The sequence below is a fragment of the Pongo pygmaeus genome, chromosome 15, assembly GCF_028885625.2.
Source record: "Pongo pygmaeus isolate AG05252 chromosome 15, NHGRI_mPonPyg2-v2.0_pri, whole genome shotgun sequence".
NCBI classification, from domain to species: Eukaryota; Metazoa; Chordata; class Mammalia; order Primates; family Hominidae; genus Pongo; species Pongo pygmaeus.
In genome coordinates, this window is record NC_072388.2 from 86,625,247 (window position 1) to 86,652,283 (window position 27,037).

The window sequence follows — 27,037 nt, forward strand, 5'->3', positions numbered from 1 at the left end:
TTTTCTCCCAGACCTCCAGGACTCTGATGAGAGGGGCTACCATGAAGATCTCTGACATACCCTGAGACATGTTCTCCTTGTCTTGGCTGCTAACATTCAGGTCATTACTTATGCAAATGTCTGCAGCCAGCCTGAATTCCTCTCCAGAAAATAGGGTTTTCTTTTATACCATATGGTCAAGCTGTAAATTTTCCAAACTTTCATGCTCTGCTCCCCTTTTAAATAAAATCCCAGTTTCATATAATCTCTTCATGAATGCATATTACTGAACATCTTCAAAATCAGTCAGGTCATTTCTTGAATGTTTTGCTGCTTATAAATTTCTTCCACCAGATACCCCAAATCATTTCTCTCAAGTTCAAAGTTCCACAGATCTCTAGGCCAGGAGCAAAATGTCACCAGTCTCTTTGCTAAGGCATAACAAGAGTGACTTTTATTTCAGTTCCCAATAAGTTTCTCATCTCCATCTAAGACGACCACAGCCTGGACTTTATTGTCCATATCACTATCAGCATTTTGGTCAAAATCATTCAACAAGTCTCTAGGAAGTTCCAAACTTTCCCATATCTTCCTGTCTTCTTCTAAGTTCTCCAAACTTTTCCAGCTTCTAACTGTTACCCAGTTCCAAAGTCACACCCAAGTTTTCAGGTTATCTTTATAGCAGTGCCCTACTCTAATGGTACCAATTGTCTGTATTAGTCTGTTTTCACACTACTATAAAGGACTGGCTGAGATTGGGTAATGCATAAATAAAAGAAATTTAATTGACTCATGGTTCCACAGGCTGTACAGGAGGCAGGCTGGGGAGGCCTTAGGAAACTTAAAATCATGGCAAAAGGGCGAAGGGAAGGCAAGCACAGCTTCACATGGCAGCTGGAGAGAGGGAGAGAGTGAAGGCAGAAGTGATACACACTTTTAAATAACAAGATCTCATGAGAACTCACTCACTATCATGAGAACAGCAAGGGGGATATCTGCCCCCATGATCTAATTACCTCCTGCCAGATCCCTCCCCCAACATTGGGGATTACAATTCAACATCAGATTTGGGTAGGGACACAGAGCCAAACCATATTACCTTTTCCAGGGAGCCCTCTCTCCCTGCCAAGCCCATGTGATCTTGTCCCTCTCTTATTTTTTACAAGAGTTTCACTAGTTAGCAGAAAAGTTGACACTTGGGTGGACCTTCAATGCCTATGTTGTTATCTTGTCTCCCTAGCATCCAATTGCTTCAGTGTCTGAAACTTTGATATGGTGGTCATGACCTACTTACTGTCCTTCTCTGCCTCAGCTGTGCCTGCTTTGCTCTGTTGGTTTTCTCTTTACTCTCACTATCTGCATGCCATTACTCTGCTACCTCATGTATTCTGTTGTCTGCCATCCCTCTGTGTGTCTTGGCTTCTACCATGTCCTACTGTTGGCTGATTCCTTTCCATGTTTCATATTCACACTTGCAAAAATGTGACCCCTGCCTACTCTGGTCACCCAGTGTACTTGTCCTCATTCGGATTAGCTATGGCACAGATGCCAGGTTCATATGGTGCCAAGAAGTGTGACCCATATATAAAGAACCACTCAGAGAGGGGTGGGAATGAGGTAAACACGTGGTTGCTCTGGAGGACAAGTTCCACAAAGCCATTTCCCAACTCCTGACCCTTCTGTGTCTCCTCAATATACCCAACACAGTATATGGAAACAACTGCTTAGAATGGGCTTCTATTTTAACTTTACCTAAAGCTCACTTTGCAGCAGACAACTAAGGATATACCTCCAAGATACTAGTAAAGTTAAATTTCTGCTGATTTTTGTAAGAATCTCATATACAACATTTTTCTGTTCTATCATTTTCTTCATATATTTCTGGAACTAAAGTCCTTGCCTCATTCAACATTTAACTCAAACTGAATGTCTTTGGGATAACTTTTCTTGGTTAAATATTTCTGGTCAGTCACGTAAAACATATGTTCATTGAAAGCAAAATATTTTCTGAGTGCTTGCATAAATTCTGACTTGCATTGTAATGTGGCTGTCACACATATCGGCCAAGGGGCCATCATGATTGTTGAATTAAATTCCATAACATTCTTAGAGTAAGAAAGAACCGTAGAAGCTGTATGGTTCAATTTTAATTTGGTATCACACCTGGAAATTGGTCATTCAGGCCCAAAAAGGACAATTCTACGATGGGAAGATCAACTCTTAGCAGAAAGACTTTTTGTACATTGACCTAAAACCCTTTTTTCTCTAACATCTGCTCATTTGTTTTAATTCTAAATAAGATTCAACAAAAAGAAAGCCTAATTTTGTATTTCACATAAAAGTCTCTTAAATATTTAAAGATAGCAATTGAGTATTTCCCAAGTGCTTTTTCCAGGCTAAATAGAGAAAATTGGCTGACTCAGAGATTCTTTTTTGCTTGGTTTTTATATAATAATCTTTTATCAATTATAATAGCAATAACAATGAGAAATGCTCAATTAGTCCATTCATTCCTCACGTGGCAGAATTTTTAATGTTTTATCCATATCACTCTCCTCTGGATGGATGTTGTGATAGTATTTCCTAGAACTAGACATAAATCACACTATTCAATAGGACTATGTGTAAGTCTGTAATCTCTGGATTCAAACAAAATATTCCATGAACAAAGTTAACACGTTGAGCTGACATCAACATTTCTTGCCCTTCCCCAAGTCACTTCACATGGCTGGGCCATGTTGTCTCTGCCATGTTCACACTGTATTTCCAGTTTCTAGCACTTCCATATTCCAGATAGCAACCAGCCTTCGTGATTGGCACTTATATGTTAAGGAAACCATGCTGAATGAATGGCTTATAGCCAATTCTGTCCCTTAGTTCTTTGATATGAGAACCTCTTATAATCTTATGACATGCCATCCTATGATTTTACTTTTAACTAACTTTTAACCACATTAAATTTCAGCTCAACAGATTTGTTTCATTATTCTAGCCTATCAAAATAACTTTAATCATCCATTCCTAAACTTTTAGCTCTTCCACCTAACATTGCTTCAGTCACATATTTGGTAATAATGCCTGACATATGTTCAAGGAAGCTGCTGAATTAAAATATTATATAAGCCAGAGTCAACAACAGAGTTCTTTGTTGTGTCACTAGAACTCACTCTCCAAACTACCATAATCTATACATCAAACTCTCCTAGTAAAGTCAGTAAACTAACACAAATCTTTCAGAATTACTGAAAGCAGAATTAGCCTTTCTCCTTTTTCCACAAATGAGCATGAGATAATTTATCAAATACTTCCTGAAGCCAAGGTATGACAGGATACTAATCAGGGTTCACCAGAGAAACAGAACCAATGGTGTGTGTGTGTGTGTGTGTGTATGTGTGTGTATAGTGGATGTGACACTTGTAAATGTACCCTACAAAATAGGAGGTTATGTGTGGATATAATTTATCTTTTTTTTTTTTTTTTTTTTTTTTGAGACAGAGTCTCGCTCTGTCGCCCAGGCTGGGGTGCAGGGGCGCAATCTCGGCTCACTGCAAGCCCTGCCTCCTGGGTTCATGCCATTCTCCTGCCTCAGCCTCCCAAGTAGCTGGGACTACAGGTGCCTGCCACCACGCCTGGCTAATTTTTTGTATTTTTAGTAGAGACGGGGTTTCACCGTGTTAGCCAGGATGATCTCCATCTCCTGACCGCGTGATCCGCCTACCTCAGCCTCCCAAAGTGCTGGGATTACAGGCGTGAGCCACCGTGCCTGGCCCAACATAATTTATCTTAAGGTTACAGAGATGGGAAAGGCCCTTCCACGATATATACGTAAACACACACACACACACACACACACCATTGGTTCTGTTTATATCTATCTAGCTATCTATCATCTATACACATATATAGAGAGATATATGTATCATCTATATACATACGTGTGTGTGTGTGTGTGTGTGTGTGTGTGTAATATATAGCGAGAGAGAGAAAGAGATGTATTATGGAGTCCAAAGACCTGAAAATCAGGGTGGAGGTGACACAGTGAGAGGAGTGGTTACCAGTGTAAGTCCCAGAGTCCAACCACCCAAGAACCAGGAGCCCCAGTGTCTGAGGGCAGGAGAAGATGGATGTCCCAGCTCAAGAACAAAGAGCAAATTTTCCCTTCCTCATTTGTTTTGCTTGTTTGTTTGCTTTGCTCTATTGGGTTCCTCAGTAGTTTGGATGATACCCATCCACATTGGAGAGGGTGATCTTTTTACTCAATCTACCAATTCAAATGCTAATCTCTTCTGGAAACACTCTCACAAACTCACCCAGAAATAATGTTTTACCAGCTATCTTGACGTCCTTTAGCCCAGTCAAGTTGACATATAAAACAAGTTGACATATAAAATTAGCCATTACAGATTTATTGTTGCATGCTATTTTTCAAGTTGTTTAAAGCAAGAGTTTCTCTATACAGATATAAAGATTGTTACACCTGAAGAGCCTTTCCCATCTCTATAACCTCAAGATAAATTATGTCCACACAGAACCTCCTATTTTGTAGGGTGCATTTGCAAGTACCACATCTACTATTTATTGAATATCTGCCAAACATAAACAACTCTGTTCAGTGAGGGATGTACCATATCTTGTGAAATGATCTTCATTACAACCTTACTCATCAAGTATTCTTCTCTCCCCGAGGAAATCAAGGCTCAGAAATGCTAAGTAACTTATCCTGAGTTCTTTTATGAAATATCTGTTGTCCTGTGACTTATTACCAGGGACACAAAATTTGTGAAATCCACTGAAAAATTAAAATTCAGAGCACTTTGTTCAAACAAAACAGGAAACAGTGTTCTTAAGTGCACTAAAATATAATGCCTTTTCTTTTCTTCCACCCTCTCTCCCTCTATATTTTATGGTCATTTTTACTTGCTACTTAATGTTATTCTCATTAAAGAAAAATTAAAAATGTAAATTAACGTGAATTTTACCATGTATTTTTATATTATGCAATGCCAGCTTTAAACGCAAATATAAGTACATTTAATTTCTATGTGAAATCACAAGATCTCTGTATTTGAGAATTCATACATGTATATACGTTTCATTTAAACAGGATAAGTGCACAACTTAACTATTTTTATTTCACTTGTAAGATGCCACTCTCTCTACCTTTGGCTTACTGATAAATAAGGAAGGACTGAAAGGAAAATGAACTATAAGTTATTCCTTTCATTTGATGTCATCACTTTCATAACAAGTGGTTGACTAATAGAGGGAAGAAACATGAGTGAGAAAGAATATGATAGAGTGCCTTTGTCCTTAGTGTTTTCTAGAATGCCATTGCCTTTTTTCTCTATTCAAAACAAGTTCTGGTTCCAAAGGAGTGCATGGAGAATCTAGGGCAACAGTGCCTCTGATTATAGAGTCATTAATATAGCACAATTACTTCGTACTTCTTTAAGTCTTGCTAAACTCCACATATGGTGGGGCCACCAGAATTCTGCATTGATAAGGCATCAAGAGCTCTATATACGAATGGGGTGACAGCAGTCAGACGCACTGTGCGTATCTCCTCTGCCCACATGCATGCTCCGTTGTCCCATCAGATATCATTTGGCAAAACACAAGTTCAAAAATAAAACTATTAAGAATTTCAAGACAGCCGCAGCAGAGTATTAAACCAGAGGCAGTACCCTTCTGATTTGGAGGCCCTGTGTGACTTCACAGGTCATACGCATATGAAGTTGGCTCTGGTTGTTGCCACCAATCATTGGACTCCTGCTTGCATCTGAGATCTCCTCTCTGGCTCTTCGTTCCCCTGCTTCCTACTCTCCAGACTCGGTCACTTTTAGTTGTTAAATATTTTCAAGCAATTTCATGCCTCAGTTCTCTCACATGTGCTGTTCCCTCCACCTGGAAAATCTTTCCCTGTGGTGTTCACATGCTCCTCTGCTTCTCATCGCTGAGGAAACAGCTGCAATGTCCACTCTTCAAGCTTTCCGCAAGTGCTCTTTCAAACACTTCCCTTTGCTCTAACGTAGCGCTCTACTTTATCTTCTTTATATAACATGTCATTATCTGAATCCATCTTATTGATGCATTCACTTTTCACTGCCTGACTCCTCCATTAGAATGTATGCTCTGGGAGAGCCACCAACTCATCTGACTTTCTCACTGCTGAGTACAGATCCTAAAACCTGGCCTAGCACAGGGCAGGTGCTCAATCTGTATTTATAAAGTACACATACAAATGAAAGAATTAGTGAGCTTCTGCTAGACCACACTTTATGGTTCCTTCCCAATAAATATCAATTAAATTATAAATGTGCATAAGATGATGAATATAGTGGAACTCAAGGTCCTTAAAAGGAGAGAATCGTGCAAAAGAATTAACTATAACAGGGATGAGATAAATTACTTAAAAACAGATACGTAGAAATGGCCACCTTATTTCCCTCCACCCCCACTCATTTCCCTTTTCCTTTCCTTGCAGCAAAGACTTAATATAGAGCTGGTAACAGCCCAGCTGTTACCATGGCAACTGACTTTGTGGACACAAACTTTCAGCTGAGCTGAAACCACATGATGGAGAAAGAATTGTTTGGCCAAAGCCTATGGGAAATAATTACAATGATGACAGAGGAAAGAATTAGCCGAGTAAATTGGTTTTGAACCACCGCATCTTAGGCAGATAAGAAAATAGAAGCTAAAGCTGAATCACACCTAAAAATATCTATCTTTACTGGGAAGTCACACAAAGTGAAAAAAAAAAAAAGAAAAAAGTTCCACTTTGTAAAGAAACAAAGTTAAATACAAGCTGATCTGGAGGAAATAGTGCCTTTTTAGACACTTTGGTCATTTCTAATTCAAGTTAAAACTGAACTGGCCTACCTTTGCCTGAATTTCAATATGTTTTTATACGATTGAAGAATTCTTGAAAAAAATAATGGGTAAATCAAATGTTTAAAAATCAAATCTGAATTTAAGTGCACTGGCTGGCGTGGTTTTTAAAGAAACCTTCGGAAAGAAACAACTTCTGTTAAGTAAATAATTCCTTTTTTATAGGAGTAGACACTCCTTCATGCACAGATCTTGTAAGCTTTTATATGATAAATATTTTAAAGCCAGATTCCCCCAATGACCAAACCAGCATTATTTAACTGGTTATTTTCAAATGATGTCATCTTCCTGGATCTCAGTTTATTCATGTGAAACGGAAAATTAAGATTTTCCAGCCACCGACCTCACCTTTCAACTTCTCTGCTTCTTAAAGTTCTCTGTAAAAATACACACAAACCAAATACCCCGAAAGTTGCTAAACTTGCTCTTTATTTTCTCATACACATTTCCCCTCCCCTACATTTCTCCCTGATCATTGTCAAACACAGACTTCACCTTTTGTGCTCTTGGAAGGTGGAGAGTTTTGATTTCTGTACTTAGGGACTCTGTTTCCTTGATTCAATTCATGAAATTAAGCAACAACAACAAAATATTTAAACTAAGATAATGGCTTCTCAAGGAATCATTTCAGGATTTTCGAAGAAACAAGATTATAGAAATTCAATAAATGTATAACCACCTAAACCATCTGTATTAATAAATTAAAGTCTCTTTGGACAGGCTTCCATTAAAGAAGGAGCAACTCACACATGGGTGTATCAAAACAGTGACTCATTCATTTCTTTATATGCTTCAAGGAATGGTCAGTTCTTAGCTTAGCAGAGATTGTGACTCACCGTATATATTTATGTTATACTAAGCTGATTTTTCTAAATTCTTCAAAGATACTACAAGACGAGTTTCATTGTCATGGAATATTCAAGGATCATCTATATACATCGCCTATGTTTCTAATACTTCTTTCCTTCTTATCCTTCCCTAGTAGTTTTTTTTTTTACCAGTCATCCTGAGTTTCAGGTGCACCCTGAAACTCAACTCAGTTCAATCTAATAGTTATTTATTTGTTTTTAGCAGTGTGCTTGGTACCAAGGATAAAAGAGAGAGAGAGCTATAGATTAACCGTCTTCGAAGAGTTTGCAATCTAATTGAAAAATGGATCTGGGCCAGGAAATAATTCAATAATGGTGGATGGATATGAAGATAGAGGAACAGGCTTTGATTCAGAAATCTGAATTTCAGAAATGATGCTGTTCAGAATGGTGAAGAGACTTCAAGGAGGGGAAGAATCGGAATTGGACTTTCAGGAATAAGAAGAATATAGTCAGCAGGGAGGAAAAGTATCTGTAATTAGTAGAATCATTAGAAGAAGGACCCAATTCTAACGCCATCTGCTCATCTCAGTGATTGCCGACTGTGCCACTAAATACCCAGTCACTAAGTCCTTATCTCCTCTCTAGTCTATTTTTATGATGGTCTATCTTCTCCTAGGCTCTCCTTCCCCAGGGAATATTGCATCCTGCCTTGTAATCACCATAAAACAAAGCTATGGCCACATCATTTCCACGTCCAAAATGCTTCAGTGGCTCCAACATCCAAAAAGAATTGAAAAACTCCAGTAAGTTTATTAATAACTCACAGCCACATGTATTCCTTCATCTTTCCTCTTCTTGCTCTGTCCCAAGTGGCAGAGCACAGGAGACGTGATCCCTCACCCCATTCCTCTCTTCACAGGTTCCCAAGTACTTTCTCAAGTATTCAGTCCATTCTCCTATCCTCCCTCTTCCTCTCATCTCTCTGCAGTTATAATTCTCTTCCAGAAGTAGATCTTTGCCGTTCCCAAGGGAATTCCAGATGGTCTTCCGATTTTTCCAAACTGCCTTCTCATCCCCTTATCCTGATTTGCACAAAACGGGAGCAGGCAAGAGGATTCCAAATTTCCCTTAGGCGGTGAATGAGGAAAAAGGCAATGAAAACACTTTAAGATTTTCCTGTTGAATATACTAACTCATTAAATAACCCAAGAGCATTTTGAGGTAGGCTCAATTATTACAGTAAGTACAGGGCCTGAGGCCAAGCTAGGCAGAAAAGAAGCGATTGTAACTTCAGTTTCTTTGACTACAATTCAAGGTCCTATCCATGACAATACACTGTCTCCTTTTTTGTGCCTTTCACTAATAGGTTTTCAAAACAGGCTTCAAGAAAAAGTGCCAAACGGTGGCTTGATAGCTCCTAGATTTCAGAGAACAGACACAGGATGGTTGAGTGGATTTTTCATCAAGACAGTGAGTCTGTCAGACAAGCACAGAGGAAGCCCAGCCACCCAGCCTTTGCAGCTTCCTCAGACAATTTGAACAGCTTTAGAAACTTTTCACTTAGGGAAATTAGAGGCTTAATACCAGCAACACTGGTATTAAGGAGCTTGTCTTTCTAGAATCTGTAGCAGCTGTGTGCAAATTAATCAGTGATTTGCAGGCGACACAGAGAGGAGATTGGGGAAACAGCTGGGCATATTTATGAAAGTTTTTCAGGGATGTAGCACCGTGTTCAGAGGTACCTTCTTCCTTAAGTGTCATTTTGCTGGCAAAGAAAAGGAACAAGTGAGACAGATCCTGCCTGTGTCTAGAGGATTAATTAAAGCCTGGCAGAAATCCGAAGCTGACTATCTCTTCTCCTTCTAATTTAGATGAAGATTTACGTGAGAAGGTCTGCAGAGCCAAACTGCATCAGGCATGGGCACAGTGCTGATGGGCAGCTCATCTGATAACGCCAGTGGCATTCAATTTTGAATGCGTGCTGCCCGATGTGGTGCCCTGCAGCAGATTGTGACACTCGGCCGGGGATCTGATTTGAAGTACCATGGCCCAAGCCAGCCTCATCTCTGCCTGCCCCTCCCACTGTACCTTTCCTCTGATTCCAGCCTCCACCCAAATTCAAGAACGGATAAAACAAACCACACCAGAGAATCCACAGTGGGTCTAAGTCAACCTAACATGCCATGACTCACTTTTTTTTATCTCTAAATATATATGGAGAAAGCACAGACAATAAAAAGAAATCAACATCACACATACTGAGAAAAGGGAAGGAACTCTTTTCACAAAACTCACTGACAAGCAGTGATAACCTACTTTTGGAGAACAAAGGTTCTGTGTTAAGCGCACTTGCTCACTTAATTTCACCAATTTATGTGCCTCTGTCATAACAATACCCTGCTGTTTCTAGAACCCTTCCGATTACTGAACTAGATACCTTCTGAAAGGTGAATCCACTCCCATTTCTTGAACACTTAGGGGAAGACCATTTCCTAATATTTGCTTCAAAGCCAAATGTCAGGCCCTGTAAATTGTTTTACATTTTGTTTCACTGCTGGACTCCAGATTTTGCATGTATCTATTATTGAACAATTCAATTTTAGGATCTAATTATGATGTCAAGAAGTAACTAGCCTAAACCCAGGTGAGAAAACCTAAGGCACAAAACAATGCAACTTCCAGTCTCATCGTTGGATGAAAGAGAGTAGTAGATGGAACCTGAGCTCCTCCAGTCCAGGGTACAAGGTTAACAAGAACTCTTCTGTAAGACTGGACACTGAGGAAGCAATTAGTTAGTTGATATCTGAACTAGAAGAGATTAAGAAATAGAGTTCCAGCACAGGCCTGAAAATTGGGTTGCCAGATTAAATACAGGATGTCTAGTTAAATTTGAATTTCAGATAAATGACGAATAACTTTTGAGATAAATAATCCTAGATATTACATGGGACATGCTTTATACTCAAAAGTCATTCATTGTTTATCTAAAATTCAGATTTAACTGGGCATCTGTATTTTTAAATCTGGCAACCCTATCTGTTAAGAAGGAAAATGGGAAATATTTGGCCGTGTCTGAAATTGCCTTTGCAAAATATGACTGAGACAGTGGAAGACATCTCATTTCACGGACTCCATCTTGCTTCCATCCTCCAAGTTGTCCTTGTTCATTCCTGGGCATAAGCTGAACTAACTTAAGGAGAAACTTAGTTTGTAGTTTACAGTTTAAACAAAGACAGTAACAGCCCTTTCCCAAAGCAGACTTCCTTCTTGCCTGGGGATTAGACCAACATTAGCCACAATATTAGAAATTATGGATTAGGAGTCATGCAGCTGCAGGCTACAAGATTCTGACCCTCCATAAACTGCTCCTAAGATCAGTGCTTGAGATATTTTGCAGACCCTGCACTTGATGGATCAGTTGGCACCACCCAGATCAATTAACTGGCTCATCTGATCTTGTGGCCCCCACTCAGGAACTGACTCAGGACAAGAAGACTGTTTCAACACCCTCTGATTTCGTCCCTGACCAATCAGCATTCCTGGCTCACTGGCTTCTCCCACCCACCAAGTTATCCTTAAAAACTCTGCTCCCTGAATGCTCAGGAAGACTGATTTGAGTAATAAAAAATCTCCAGTCTCCTGCACAGCCGGCTTTGCGTGAATTACTCTTTCTCTATTACAATTCCCCCATCTTGATGAATCGGCTCTGTCTAGGCAGCAGGCAAGGTGAACCCCTTGGGCAGTTATGTGTCAAGAAAAAGAGTCAAACTCTGTAAAATATTTGAAGAGATTTACTCTGAGCCAAATATGAATGACCACATCCGGTGACACAGCCCTCAGAAGGTCCTGAGGACATGTGCCCAAGGTGGTTGGACACAGCTTGGTTTTGTACATTTTAGGGAGGCATGAGACATGAAACAAATACATTTAAGAAATACATTGGTTTTGTCTAGAAAGACCAGACAACTCAAAGTGGAATGGGATGGTCGTGGGGAGGAGGCGGCTTTCAGGCTATAGAAACATTTAAACATTTTCTGGTTGACAATTGGTTGAGTTTGCCTAAAGACCTGGGTTCCATAGAAAAGAAATGTTCAGGTTAAGATAAAAGATTGTGGAGACCAAAGTTCTTTTGAAGTCTTACAGTGGCTGTTCTTAGGGGGAATAGATGACAAACGTTTCCTATTCAGACCTTTAAAAGGTGCTAGACTCTTACTTAATCTCTTTAGGATTGGGAGGGCAGGGCCAGGAAGAAAAAGATATAGCTATGTTAATAGAGATTCTTTACAGATACAAATTTCCCCCCACAAAGGACAGATTTGCAGGGCCATTTCAAAATATGACAAAGAAAGATGTTTTGGGGTAAAATATTTTGACTTTCTTTTTGTCACATAATGTTATGCCAGAGTCAGAATGGAAAGTAAGTCACAATATATGGGGTTAAATAAAACCTATCTGATGAGAATGTATGGTTTGTAAGGCATGACTCTCCAGACACCTTAGATAGGAATTTGGGCCAGATAAAAAAATCAGAGCTTTGTCCTCAGCAGTCATATTAATTACAACCATAGTAGACAGCTCCTCTCGTTCCTGCCCACAGCCTGGTTCTGCCACACATTTTTGTGCATGTTCTTGCTCTTTTCTAACCAAAATTTATCTTTGCACCATAGATCAGTCTCATCTATTTCTGTTTCCCAACTTCTCATCAGAGACATTCCCCAAACTTAGGTTTCACATTAATATTCTACAGAAGTGTACAAGGGTTCTTTGGGGATTGCATATGCAAAATTGGGTTCAATGTGCTGTGTTCTTACTTATTTTCTTAGCTCATACTAAAAAGTATGCATGCTATTTTTTAAATGCATTTCTGTATCAATTACGAAGACATTCAGCTGCACTTAACAGACAACCCAACTTAAATAAACAGTAGTTTAGTTTCTCACATACCAAGAATTTTGGAGATAGATTGTTTACAGCATTGATTCAGTGGTTCAACAACATTAAGGTCAACTCTTCTGCTGTTCTCTCAGTCTTTCTTTTGTGATAGCAAGATGGCTGCTGCAGCTCCACCCTTTACATTTACATTCCAGTGGGAAGAAGGAAGAGTAGTAAGAAAGCAAAAATTTTTCTAGGACCCACTCACCCAGGTCCAGGTCACGTGGATACTCATAGCTACAAGGGAAATAACAAAAGAGACAACAGGATCTCATGATCACGACCTGAGGTTCTGGGTGTGTTACTGTCTGAACACAATCAAGATCCTCTTTATAGGAAAGAAGGTGAAATGAATATTGAGTAGGTAACCAGACATGCCACAATTCTTGATCTTTAAATATAGTTTTATCTTCATCCTATTGGAAATATTTGTTTCCCTTACAGTCCAGGATGTCCCAAGAATTTAAACATTGTAAAGGATGCCAACTACAAAGAAACCATTCCATTGTATTTTTGGGGGAGGATCAGTGCCTAGTAGACTTCAGAACTGACACAAAGTACTGAAGAAGTATTTGTTGCTGACTGAGGAGATGAATGAAAAAATGTAACTTGGATAAATAACAAAAGCAGAATTTTATTGTCATGACCTCCATTGTTGACCACAGTCTCTTAGTGATTACATTTTTAACTTAAAAGGCTTAATTTGGTTTTATTTTATCTGTATTTTATTCAGTAATACAGCTGACACTTGAACAACATGGGAGTTAAGGATGCCAAACCCCTGCACAGTTGAAAATTCAATTATAACTTTTCAATCCCCACAAACTTTACTAAAAGCCTACTGTTGACCAGGTGCCTCAGTGATAACATAAGCAGTCAATTAACACATATTTGTGTATTATATGTATGATAAACTGATTCTTACAATGAAGTAAGCTAGAGAAAAGAAAATATTATTAAGAATATCATCAGAAAGAGAAAATATATTTACTAATCATTCATTGGAAGTGGATCATCACAAAGATCTTCATTCTTGTCTTCACATAGAGTAGGATGAGGAGGAGGAGAAAGAGGAGGAGTCGGTCTTACTGTCTCAGGGGCAGCAGCAGCTGAAGAAAATCCACATATGAGTGAAACCATGCAGTTCAAACCCATGCTGTTCAAGGGTCAACAAGACATAAAACATCCCTGTCATGCAATATGGGAGTTGAATATGCAAAGTGTCCCCTTAGCTGGCTCCAGCTTGTTCCTTCCGCAGGGATAACCAGTGTCTCCTGTCTGAGATATCACCACAGATCTGTGCACCACATCCATCCCATCATTTTTCTTTCTTGCTTTCTTTTTGAGATAGAGTCACACTCTGTCGCCCAGGCTGGAGTGCAGTGGCTCAATCTCAGCCCATTGCAACCTCCTGCTCCTTGGTTCAAGTGATTCTCCTGCCTCAGCCCCCCGAGTAGCTGAATTACAGGCACACGCCACCACGCCCAGCTAGTTTTTGTATTTTTAGTAGAGACAAGGTTTCGCCATGTTGGCCAGGCTAGTGTGGAACTCCTGACCTCAGGTGATCCACCCACCTCAGCCTCTCAAAGTACTGGGATTACAGGTGTGAGCCACAGTGGCTGGCTCTTCTCATCATTTTTCTATGCACTGGACACAAATGCACATGTTACTTCTGGTTTTCTTTTAAATAAAAATTCACATAAATGCAAATCACACCATACATATTGCTTTTTGTTTTGCTTAGTTTTACTTCACAATAAATCCTGAAATTCGTTCCAAGTCAGCATAGTATTTTATTTTAGACATCCCTAGTAGCAATACCTCACTTGCATCTAGCACTTAACAGTTTGTTAAGTCCTTTCACATATATTGTTTCATCAGACCTTCACTACAATGATCATTATCCACATCTTTCATAGATAAAAAAAATCTGAGGGTCAGAGAGGTAGTAAAAGTCAGAAATAAATCCCAGATTCAGCTACTCCCACCCCAGTGCTCTATTTCAACAACGTGTCTGTGCCCACAAACTCTTACTAAATGTGCCTTGTGGCCCACTGACATATGTTCATCATTAAAACATTTTTGCTTGGGCAAGTTTCTGTAATCTTTCATATCCATGACCCCAAAAATATGTGACCTCCTGATCTAAATTAATAGAGAGGAAGAGAGAAAAAAAAAAAAGGTAGTGGAAAAAAAGGAAAGGGACAAAGGAAGAGGTGTCTGGCAGTAGCTTTAGGGGAATTTAAAACTATAAGGGGTTATTTCTAGGGATATTTTTTACATACAAAATTGTAAAAAGGAGCTGTGAGCAAATGTCCAAAAGTTTCGCAGAGCTGAAGTACAATCCTTGAAATCAGCATGGAAAATTCAGTGCTTGAATCTGACCTGTGGTCAGAATGCTTGGCACATGAACACACACACACACACACACACACACACACACACACACACACGTGCTTCTAAGGAGAGAAAGTCTGTCCCAATTTCCCTCTGCCTCGTGTTCCTGACACATGGCTTTACATTAGATCCAAGCCAAACCCCAAGTGAAAGCTGGCTCTACGTTCATGTAGCAGATTTGGATTTTCTCTAATCCTTAAAAGGCACTGTCACGTGTGCTTCAAAACATCATAAAAACAACTTGGAATGCCTCTTTCAAGGGGCAGAAGAGAAAATCAATACATTCTGATTTTCTCCTCCATTAAACTTCAATGACTGAAACAGTAGTGTAGCTGGGGAGAGTTTAGTAGCTCAACAACCACATACTAAATTCTTCTTCAAGATTATAGGGCCTTATTTAGGTGTCTATTGGCAGAGCTTTAGGGCTTTAATGGGTTCAAAACTGCACCAGTAATCAGCAAAAATAAATAGTGCACTCATGTACAACTCACGTAAGTATGACGATCATTATTTGTGGAACCATCTGGCATAATAGATTTCCTTGTAGCATGGGAACTAAATGATACAATGCCATTAAAGTTAATAAACAAGAGAGATTATTAAGTGAAATGGTGCCATGAAATTGGTGAGTAAGGATTTCAGAGGCACTTTGAATGTTTCTCAGCTAGAAGACAGACCACATACTAGGTAAGATGGATGGAAAATCTCAAGGATTTAGTCATCCTTACTCCCCATGTCCAACCCACTGGCAAATCTCATCAGGTCAATTGTCAAAAATTCATCTGGGAATCATCAACATTTTTCTTTTTTTTTCTCACCCCTACCTTAATAAGGCCCATCTACTTTTTTCTGTTTCCACAGCCATGACCACAGTCCCTGCCAACATCACCTAAGACCTGGATCCCTGCAAGTCCTAGACTGGTTTATTTTCTTCCACTTCCTTTCAATGTACTCTTTACAAAGCATATGTCATCTTAGGTAAATGTAAATCCTGTCACTCGTAGACTTAAAATCCTCCAATGTCTCTTCATCTATATTTGTTTTCTAGGGACTATGATAAAGTACCACAAACTGGGTGGTTTTAAAGGACAAAAATTTATTGTCTTACAATTCTGGAGGCTAGAAGTCTGAAATCAAGGTGTTGGCAGGGCCACCACCCCTCTGAAAATCCCTCTCTGCCTCCTCTAGCTTCTGTGGTGTGCTAGCAATTTTTGGCATTCCTCGGCTCACAGAGGAATCTTTCTATTTCTCTAGCTTCAAATGGCATTGTGTCTGTGTCTTCGTTCATCTTCTATCTATGGTTGTCTGTGCCCAAACCTCCCCTTTTCATAAGGACACCAGGCCTTTTTATTAGGCCCACCCTAATGATAGCATCTTTATTGATATAATAGAGTTAAAATGACATTTCCAAATAAGATTACATTCTGATTCTGAGCCTCAGGACTTCAACATATCTTTTTGGGAGGAGACACATGCAACCCACAACATCAACACCTAGAGCAAACCTGAAGAGCTCGCTTACTCAGTTAGCAAGGCCCTACCTGTCTGTCTCTCTAAGCTCACTTGGCCCTCACCACACTGGCCTCTTGACATTCCTCCAGCTTGAAGCTCTTGGCTGCCGCTACCTGGAAGGCACTTCCTCTGGGACATGCTGCCCCCACTTACCATCAAGTGGTTCCTCACTTATTACTGCATCAGCAGAGGCACATCCAGGTTTTATGGGATCTGAAACTTATACACCTTTAGGAATCTTTTATGAAAAAGAGCACACAACTACACATAAAAACACATCTGCAGCCTTGGAAGGGGCCTGGGCACAAGAAGGTCCCTGAAGCCCATGGTTCATTCTCTTTGTGGTAAAATTGCTTCTGATCCTGGGCGGGGGCATCTTTGAGTACCTTGATCCAAAGAAGTCCCCACCATATATTCTCCAGTTACCCTGCTTTATTTCCTTCTTATCACACTTATCACTAGCACTTATTAAATCTGAAATTATCTTAATAATATATCTACGTTTTTTACATGTTGTCTCCCCATGCCAAATTGGAATCTCTAAGAAAGGAAAAGCTTATTGATTTTTACCACTACAGCCTAGATCCTAGCACACAGTGTCTTATATAGAGTTGGCACTGAGTGAATATGTATTGGATTCAGAAATGGATGAATGAGTGAATAATAGTGTCAATAATAACAATAAGTCCTGCAGCACTACTTTGTTTCAGGCACAGCCTGCATTATGCCCCCATCTTACAGGTGAAGAACCTTCCCTGCTCCTAGGTTAGTAGAACTTACTCCCAGCTGGCTGCTGGTCAATGGCAAAGCCAGTATTTGCAGCTAGCACTCTGGATCTAGACTCCATGCTCTAAACCCTATACTATCCTGTCTAACATCAAGGAAGCTTGCTTGGCTGACTCAGTGTTCAGCTCTATGATCCAGAGACAGAAGCAGGAGATTCCCATTTCAAAGGGATGAGGATTTTAAAGAGAAGATCATGTAACTTGCCCTCCACACCACACACATAGAAAAGGGACTTTTGTCCCAGGGCTTTGAGAGAGCAATGGAGGCCATCCAAGGAGCTCAGCTCCACAAGGTCCTCTCCACCTAACCTTGCCAGGCCACACATTAAATTATGAGAGATCAAGTCCAATATGCAACCCAATAGCAACTTTCTGTGGTCTCCCCAAGGCTTCAGAATTATTATGGGACTTTTGCTATTATGATTTGTGTGCTCCATCCTCTGAGTGGTATGTGTGTACACACATACAGAAATGATAACAGCTGATGTGAAACATTCTTTAGGTGTGACCTCCTTGGCTGACCCATTGGACTTTATTCACATCACTCTTTATCCATTGAGTTTTAGAAAAAGGAAAATATTTAGTTCTTAAATTTAACAAGTAAAATCAATAAAGACTTTCAGATTCTTCCTGGCATAAAACAAACTCTCTTTGACTTCTCTCATTGATAACACTCAACAGGCCCTGTGTGCTTTGGCTCTTGCTATCATAAATAAAGCAAAAAGAGAAGTCCACAGAGGTCTCTTTTTTGAAGCATAGCAGCATCAGACAATCAACTTTATTGGAAATGAGTTGATGAGACAAGAGGGCAAAGTTGATGGGAGGAAAAAGGAATGTACATATTTTTAAGCAAAACTCCCCTATAGTATGAAATATCCCTATGGAGCCCTCCTTTGAAATAACCCAGCAGATGACCATCCCATCCAGTACCACCTGCCCTGCTTGTTTTGCTCTGTTCTGTTTTGTAATCTTTCTTTAATCCATGATAACAACTCACAATCTCAAATAGCTGGAGGGGGGCATTCTCTCTCACCATCATCTAGGCCAAAGGATGAATTTTATTCCCAGAATAACTGCATTCATAGAAGTGATACCAGAAAGATGAAGTGAAAAGCATGAACCCCAGTCAACCTCAGTTTTATATTTCCTGATGTTCTGATAAGAAGAAAACACCATTGGACAAGGAGAAAGATCTGAATTTTTTTTTTTTTTTTTTTTAAACAACAAGCAGTGGGGGAACAAGGGAAGACCACTTAAATCCTTTGCTCTTCCTTTGGTTAGAATTTCCCCCATTGCCTGAGATGTTTGTTATTTATCAAATAAAAATATTAACTAGGTCCCCACGCTTATACTCTAAATTTAGAATATATCATCAGAGAAGTTGCAGAAAGAAAGGAAGATTTTTTTGTCTTTCAGATTGTTGTAATCAGTTCCTAGTGGTAAAGAAGGTTTTGCTTCATGTAGTAGGTTATTTCTTATTGTTGGAATAGAATTGTGCTTAAGGATATAAGATTCAATAATTTATTTTAGGGTTGACTTTTTCTTAGCTCACTGGAATCACAGCTGAGATTTGTGCAGTGCCCAAGCTCAATAACTTGTTCCTCCCTGACCCAGAATCAATGGGGATTATAACAAAGGCCCCAGTCTAGGCCTCGAATATACACACCTTGGATCTTGGGCTACTGGTGTTGCAATGAATTCAATAGAAAACATTCTATTCTGAGAGCAGGGCTCAAATACTGCAAAGTGATTCCCTAGTAGGGTCATTCACATTATTCCTCATGCCACTGCACAGAGACTGTCACCTCAATGGGTTTTGATGGACATGGCCAACACATCTCTTTCAGATGAAGGTGGCACCCCTTTTTCTGCTACCAAAAGGACTTTACAATGCAGTGGTTTCTCATAAATTTAGGAGTGTAGGGTCCTTCTGCCCATGATTAAATTGGGCCCAAGGCAGGTCAACACACCTTTATAACCGTCAGGCCTAGAATGCTGTATCCAGATGCTCTGGCAGTACATCTTGCACAAAGTCACTGCCTGTTAAACACCAAAGCAAAACAGCAGATGGTGCTTGGATTCACTACATTTCTCTTTGAAGCTCTCCAGATTCACAACCTGATGGAATCATTCTCTATTTTGAAGAGTAGGGTCCTTGACAGCAAGGGCTTTTTGCTTGTCCTTATATTTCCAAATTCCAACAAGCAACACTTCAATAAATGTGTATGCATTCATTCATTCATTCATTCAAAACATGTTCATTTAATTATTATTTTCCAGAATACAGTGGTGATCAAAACAGAGTCCTTGATCTTCTAGAGTTTAAGAACCAATCTTGATGTCAACTGAAGATTTATATAAACTGGCTATTACAATCTGTCATAAGAATTCTGAAATAACATACACAGGGCAATGAATGCCTGACTGACTAGATAAAGATTCAGACTCCTACTTTCCAAGGTCCAGACAGCCATTCTGTGGTGTGAATTGAAAAGGAAAGGGCTTGTGTTTTTAACAACTTCATTACTTCATTCCAAGGCACCAGAATACAGATGGACAATCCTCTTATTACATTAAATGCATATGCATTGCTTTTGTTCCAAAACTCTCCCAAACACAAACAGAGCTCTGACACCTCATTGATGTGATAGCTTATGCATATGAGGGGAGAACAGCTATTAAATTTTCTATCAAATAATTTAATTTCTATTAAATCTATATCTTGACAAAGCCTCCACCAATACAAAGTTTTTGCCAAATGGCTAAGAATATACTTTGGACATTTAATACAAAATGGACAGTTTCAAATAGCTTTACTCATGTTGAAAGTTTAAAAAGTTGTTTGTTAAGTACTTTAGTTATAATTCATTTAAAAATCCCATTATGTTTGGTTACACAAGAGTGGCTTTAATACACTTAAAGATGCAGTACTCCTTAGCTGTGACATATTTATAGTCTGAACATTAAAAGGTTTATAAAGTAAGGCTATATTTTCTCAGTGTCAAACATCCCTCAATGAAGACAATTATTCAGTCTGCCTGTTTGTAATTAGGTATGAAATAATTTATGGTTATGAAGATAAGTGAGCAAAAATTTCTGGAATAACTGCATATTGTATTTTATTATTAAAAGATTTTCATAATCTTTCCAGGGTTTGAGGAGTCATAAATTGCCCAGATCGGATTTCCACTGGATTTCTCTTGGAATTAATAAGCATATGGATCTGATCTAAGACTGTGTGTCAAAAATATTGAAGAGAATGGCTTCACACAAGCTGAAAATGAAATGAGATTGACATAGCTGACTTTGGTTTGGAGAACAAGAGCAATGTGCTGCCTGTAGTCAACCCACAAAGACAGAGTCTGGCAGGTCTAAGGGACAAAGAACACCCTACTGGGGTCAGAAATGCAACCTAAGTCCCAATAACCCAGGGCTGGAGAGCTTTTCCTCTTCCACACTCCCTTCTTTTTGACAAATACTAAGAACACTTTCAACATGTTATCTCTATGCCATAACTATACATTTCTGGGATATGTAGTTGGTTAAAAGCAAATTCAGTCTTTTTCCTCACTACTTCTGCCAGCAGAATCACCAAACACAGGATACATCAGCCTGTTTCTTCTATTTTTTTTCTTCAATTGAAAAGAAGTAGTGAAAGTATGGCACTACTATTGTTTTTATCAAAGCATTATTTTATCCAATATATTAGTCTTCATAACTTCTCAATTAATATCCATTTTTCCCCAAACCTAAGCAGATATTGTCTAATTCTCCTAATATTTTGTAGTTCTTGAAACTCCAAAAATGTTCTGTGTAACTTACATTGTCTTTTCAAAGTTGAAATGAATTTTAAAAACTTTGTAGAACACATTTATGATGTTCCCAGAAATTCTTGCAATTTCCAATAGCTAGTCAAAAGCTGGAACACACAGTTTGACATAGTACAATCCCAACCCCTCATTCCCATGCCGTCCTGGAGAAAGCCTCTATTAAGCCTAAGTAGAAAAATTGCCAAGCCAATAAAGTGTGCGTGAATCTGAACGGGCTACATGGAAATAGCCTCTGAACAAATCATTTCTGCCAACTCACATTCAGTGAGTACTCACAGAGCACTTGGCCCAAGGCCAGAGATGGAGATTTCACCAAATGTGAAGATGTAGTTACTAAACAGCAAATCTATTCAGTTGTCAGAGCAGAGCTGCCGGCTCTACCTCCTTTCACAAGTGACCCCTGACACTTTCAATTATGGGAGCTCACCAGCACTCTGCAATCAACTTTTCTAGGGGGAATAAATCTTACCTTAAAACTCCAAAAAGTTTGAAACTAGGCTACCAGAACCAAAAGGATGCATTCTGAAATGCTTTGCAACAGCAATTTTTTTTAAGATTGTGTAGACTATGCTATCGACCAGGTACACTGAGCTGAAGCTAAGTGAGGGTCAAAAGACAGAACAGGTGGCATGAGGCCACATCTAGCAGTCGGTCTGTAGTATATGACAGGAAGCAAAAGCCTCCTTGGTCTGATCAACTCCAAGAGACCATTTAGTATGATCTTAATTTATACTTTCATTGATATTACAGGATAATGTTGCAGAACCAAACTATAAAAACAAGCACCCACAGTCTCCATGAATTTCTCCCACATAGGGGTGGCTTGCACATGTAAGGTACACAGGTATGGCTGTGGAATGAATGAAATATTATTGTCAGTCTCTCTGTTTCTTTGCTGAAGATTCTTTCTATTTGAGAATAATGTGCAAAAGCAAAACAGCAAAGGCATGAGGGAAAGAGGGAAAGTCAGGTAAATCCTAAGATAAAAGGAACCCAAAATATCATCTAGTCTAACTCTTCCTGCTATATAATAAACCTATCCACAATCACATTCATCAGGGTTTGTTTGAACATTTCCAAAGAAATGATATGTTAAAGAGTACACATGTACTTCTTCGCAGAGTAGACCATTGCTTTGGTGGATAGCTCTAATTATTTTAAAGCTCCTTCTTATATGGAGCCTGATTTCTAACCTGTAATTTCTAACTATGGTTCAAATTATGACCACTTAAAGCAGAAGTTGTCAGCTTTCCTTCACAGGCTTTCAAATATTTGAAGGCAGCTGTGATGTCTTCCCCAAATTTTCCTTTACCTGAGCAAAATCATCCCATATCCTCCAACCAATCACTCAACCATTCAGTGTGGTTTCCACATCCTTCATTATCCTGGTAACCATCCAGATAGTTAATGGCAGTCTCAAAATGCAGCACCCAAATCTGACATCCATACTCTACACATATTCCTATGGTACCGTGGCAACTGACAGAAATTTCTCCATGCAGGGTTAATGTTATGAAACACCTTTTAAATTAGCCAAAGCAGGGGTCCACATTTTCTGCTTGCTCTATGTCTTGTACTTAATTTACAGTGTGGGCCACTAGCCATTAGGGAGGTGTGGGGAATGTGATTGTTGCCAATAATTGACCATTCCCTGGTTCAGGAGATACATAAAATTCTAATGGAACCATTATTCTTACACCCACAGGATATATAACAAGAACAATAAAGTGATGCATTTGCAATATCTGCTTTTTTTAAAAAAAAGATGCATTATGAAAATATCCATCTATATTTTATCTCGCATGATGATGTACAAAGTAACTACCTCAAAATGAGATTCTTATGTTAAGTGTTAAGAGGGGAACATACATAGCCTTGCAGGCACACACTTTTCCAGAGCACACTAACTGCTGAAATATCTCATTAATGCATCACTGTCATAGAGCTAGATGACTCTGGGCATTGTAATACTGCCTTCCATGGCAACCTATTGTCCTTGCACATTTATTTGTCGAATTGTTTGTTGGCGCATGGAACTGTGCCATAACTAGAAAAGTAAGTGTTCAGTCACCAAGCAACTTCAGTGATCAGATTGCATAAGGCTCTTAAAGTTGGAGTGGTTTTATACCATGTACAGACACCTATGAGACATTTTTAATGTATTTCTTTTTTTAAAAAAGTTTAATTGACAAATAAAATCGTACATATCCCAGGTGAACCATGTGCTGATTTGATTACATATGTATTGTATCCTGATTATCACAGTCAAATTAATTAATATCCACCACCATCCATAGTTATACTCTGTATGTGTGTATGTGTGTGTAGCGAGGACACTTAAAATCTGCTATAGAATTTCAAGTAAACAATGCAGTATTATTAACTAGAGTCATCATGATGTAGTTTAGATACCCAGAACTTATTTATCTTCCAGTATCTCCCTATTTTTCACCACATCCCAGTCCCTGGCAGACACCACTCTCCTCTCTGCTTCTAAAGTTTGACATTTTTAGATTCCACATATAAGTGATATCATACTGTATTTTTCTCTCTGTGTCTAGCTTATTTCACTTGTATAACGTCCTGCAGGCTCATCCATGTTGTCACAAATTGTAAGATCTCCTTCTTCTGAGAATAATATTCATATATATATCTTTACACACACACATACATATACCACATTTTTTAGTCCACTCATCTGTCAATGAACAGTTTGTTTCTGTATCTTCACTATTGTGAATAATACTGCAAGGAAGATGAGGGTGCAGATATCTCTTCAAAATATTTATGTTATTTTTTGTGCACATATACCCAGAAGTGAGGACTCCAGATGCCAGTGCCTTGATCTTGGACTTTCCAGCCTCCAGAGCTGTGAGAAATAAATTTCTGTTCTTTTATAAATGACCCAGGCTATGGTATTCTGTGACAGCTGCACAAAACAGACTAAGACAAATGACAATCACAACATGTGTTATAGTTACAAATAATAACTAATTATAGGTGATAAACAGTTATAGATAATAACAACTAACATCACTGAGGACTTACTACATTTCAGCTCCTTTTCCATACATTTAGAGCCATCAGTTCATTGTAATGTTGTGAGAAAAAAAAATTTTTGAATAAGAATCTTTCATCTTTGGAAACTTTGTAAAAGGCATTCAATACATTTTATAACCTGAGCTTATGATTATGATTACCTGTGAATGGTTCACTTCATAAAGATGATGTAGTGACACACGGTGTCATGTCCCTGAAATAAATGGTCTCACCATTCCACACACAAAACTTTGAACTAGTTCTGTTTTGTGTTTGTTCTGTCTTTCCCTAAGGAGGCCACTTCTTGGCACTCCTGGGGTCTCGATCTCTGCTTGTTCATTTATTTCTCTTCTCATATAAGGACTAAGGAGCCAGATAACTAAGACTAATAGAATTACAAAGCAAATGGGAAGGCTTCCAAGACAGTCCCTAAATCAAGTAAATGCATGAACATTAATATCCAAACTTTTTAATATCTGTTCACAGACCAGGTACTTTTTTCTTCTTCTTTATTACTCTTATTGGATATAGTCATTAGCCAGGAGACCTGTGGATACATAAGCGTTAAGTATTTTCTGCAGTATATCACTGCTTCTTTTTGATGACAGTCTTATTGCTGCAGACTTGGCAATCTTATTAAATAATCATCTTTAAGTGAAAGCGCTATTAAGATACTGCATTTGATGGAAAGAGTTAAACTCCTAGCCACTCTCACCGCTATTCAAAAAACCCATTGGTATTGTCAAGGTTAGCATTTCTCAAAATTCTTTTGACATTGAGAATTTTTAGTTACAATTTTTGACACAATGATGAACTGGTGCTTATCAACTACAATGTGCACTTACAGTGAATAGCAGAAATTATTTTAAATTTCTGATAGTGTGAAATTTAAAAATAAAAATTAAATTACTTTATAAAATAATACAAACTGTATTATTCTATTCTCACACTGCTAATAAAGACATACCCAAAACTGGGTAATTTATAAAGGAAAGATGTTTTGTTTTGTTTTGTTTTGAGATGGAGTCTCAGGTTGGAGACCTGACACTGCCCAGGTTGGAGTGCAGTGGTGCAATCTCAGCTCACTGCAATCTCCACCTCCTGGGTTCAAGTGATTCTCCTGCCTCAGCCTCCTGAGTAGCTGGAATCATAGGCACGCACCACCTTGCCCAGCTAATTTTTGTATTTTAGTAGAGACAGGGTTTTACCATGTTGGCCAGGCTGGTCTCGAACTGCTGACCTCATCATCTGTCTGCCTTGGCCTCCCAAAGTGCTGGGATTAGGAAAGAGGTTTAATCGACTCACAGTTCCACATGGCTGATGAGGCCTCACAATCATGGCAGAAAGCAAAGGAGAAGCAAAGTCATGTCTTATGTGGCAGCAGGCAGAAGAGTATGTGAAGGGGAACTCCCCTTTATAAATCCATCAAAATTCACGAGACTTACTCATTACCATGAGAACAGCACAGGAAAAATCTGCCCCCATGATTCAATTACCTCGCACTGGGTCCCTCCCATGACATGTGAGAATTATGGGAGCTACAATTCAAGATAAGATTTGGGTGGGGACACAGCCAAGCCATATCACAAGCATATGTCGAAATTATAAGACAAACAACTACCTTGAATAGATGGCATCCATCAGCTTAACCAGTAGCAGCTAAATTTTGCTTAGGCAGCATTGAGTAGCTTAAACATCTTGTATAAATCCATCAGATAATTTCTCAGGCAACTTTTTTCTTGGATCTGACACATCATTCTTTAATGGATGATTGTAGCTTAAAAAGAACTATCATATATTGTGTGGTGCAAATATTGCCAATCATATCCCTAAAGTAAACACCACAGGGTGGTCCCCAATGAGTCACTCTATGTATAATCCCATGCCCTTCAGTGTTGATGGAACCTGTGACTTGCTTCTAACCAATCTGGCAAGAGTGAAGGGACTTTAAAGAAGCCATTAGGTGCATAATCAGTCAATTTTGAGTTAATAAAAAAGATTATTCTGGATGGGCCTGACATAATTAGGTGATCGTTTCAAAAGTGGGTCCACACCTTCCCTGAAGTTAAAGATTCAAAGTAGCAGAGACACTTTCTCTATTGCTAGCTTGAAGAAGCAAGAGGTTATGAACTCTATAACCCCAGGCAAATACATTTTGCCAGCAACCTGAAAGATCTTGGAAGTAGGTCCTTTCCTAGTTGAGACTTTAGATGAGTTTGAAACCCAGTTGCCTCCACCTTGATTTCAGCCTTGTGAGAAACTGGGCAGAAAACTGAACTCAAGTATTCCCAGACTTCTGACTCATAGAAGCCATGGGATAATAAATGGATAATTGGTTTAGGCCACTAAGCTGGTAATGATATGTTGTAGAGCAAGAGAAAATGAACACATTATCTGATAGTGATTCCCTTTTTGTGGCGCAATCTGTATTTGTAGTTGAGAACATTGCTGCACAGCTAAAAACTGCTTTTACCAGACTTATCTGAAGTGAAATGTGGCTATGTGACTAAGTTCTGACCAATGAAACTTAAGTGTAAATAATGTTGAGATATTCTAGAAGCACTTTTTAGTGAGAGTATATACTTGATATGGTTTGGCAATGTCTCCCCATCTAAATCTCATGTGGAATTTTAATCCCCATGTGCAGGGGAGCAACCTGGTGGGAGGTGACTGGATCACAAGGAGATTTCCCCCATCCTGTTCTCATGACAGTGAGTGAGTTCCACGAGATTCAATGGTTTAAAATGTGGCACTTCCCCCTTCTCTCTCTCCTGCCACCCTGTAAGACATGCCTTGTTTCCCCATTGCCTTCTGCCATGATTGTAAGTTTCCTGAGGCTTCCCCAGCCTTGGAGAACTGT

At 39.0% G+C, this 27,037-nt stretch overlaps 1 protein-coding gene across 5 annotated transcripts in view; it reads right to left on the reverse strand.

Moving 5' to 3' along the window:
* Positions 1-27,037, reverse strand: part of LOC129012220 (uncharacterized) — a 320,478-nt gene that overhangs the window by 208,052 nt on the left and 85,389 nt on the right. The window contains exons 2-3 of one of the 5 annotated variants that reach the window (XM_054447699.1): positions 13,606-13,723; positions 12,579-12,851 (exon numbers count right to left, since the gene is read on the reverse strand). The exons of 3 other annotated variants lie outside the window; for them this stretch is intronic. In XM_054447699.1, coding sequence (XP_054303674.1) covers positions 12,686-12,851; positions 13,606-13,723 — 284 coding nt within the window. In that variant the 3' untranslated portion in view covers positions 12,579-12,685. Of the gene's footprint in view, positions 1-12,578; positions 12,852-13,605; positions 13,751-27,037 lie in introns of those variants that run through there. One more of the 5 variants, XM_054447700.2, reaches the window with a different exon arrangement.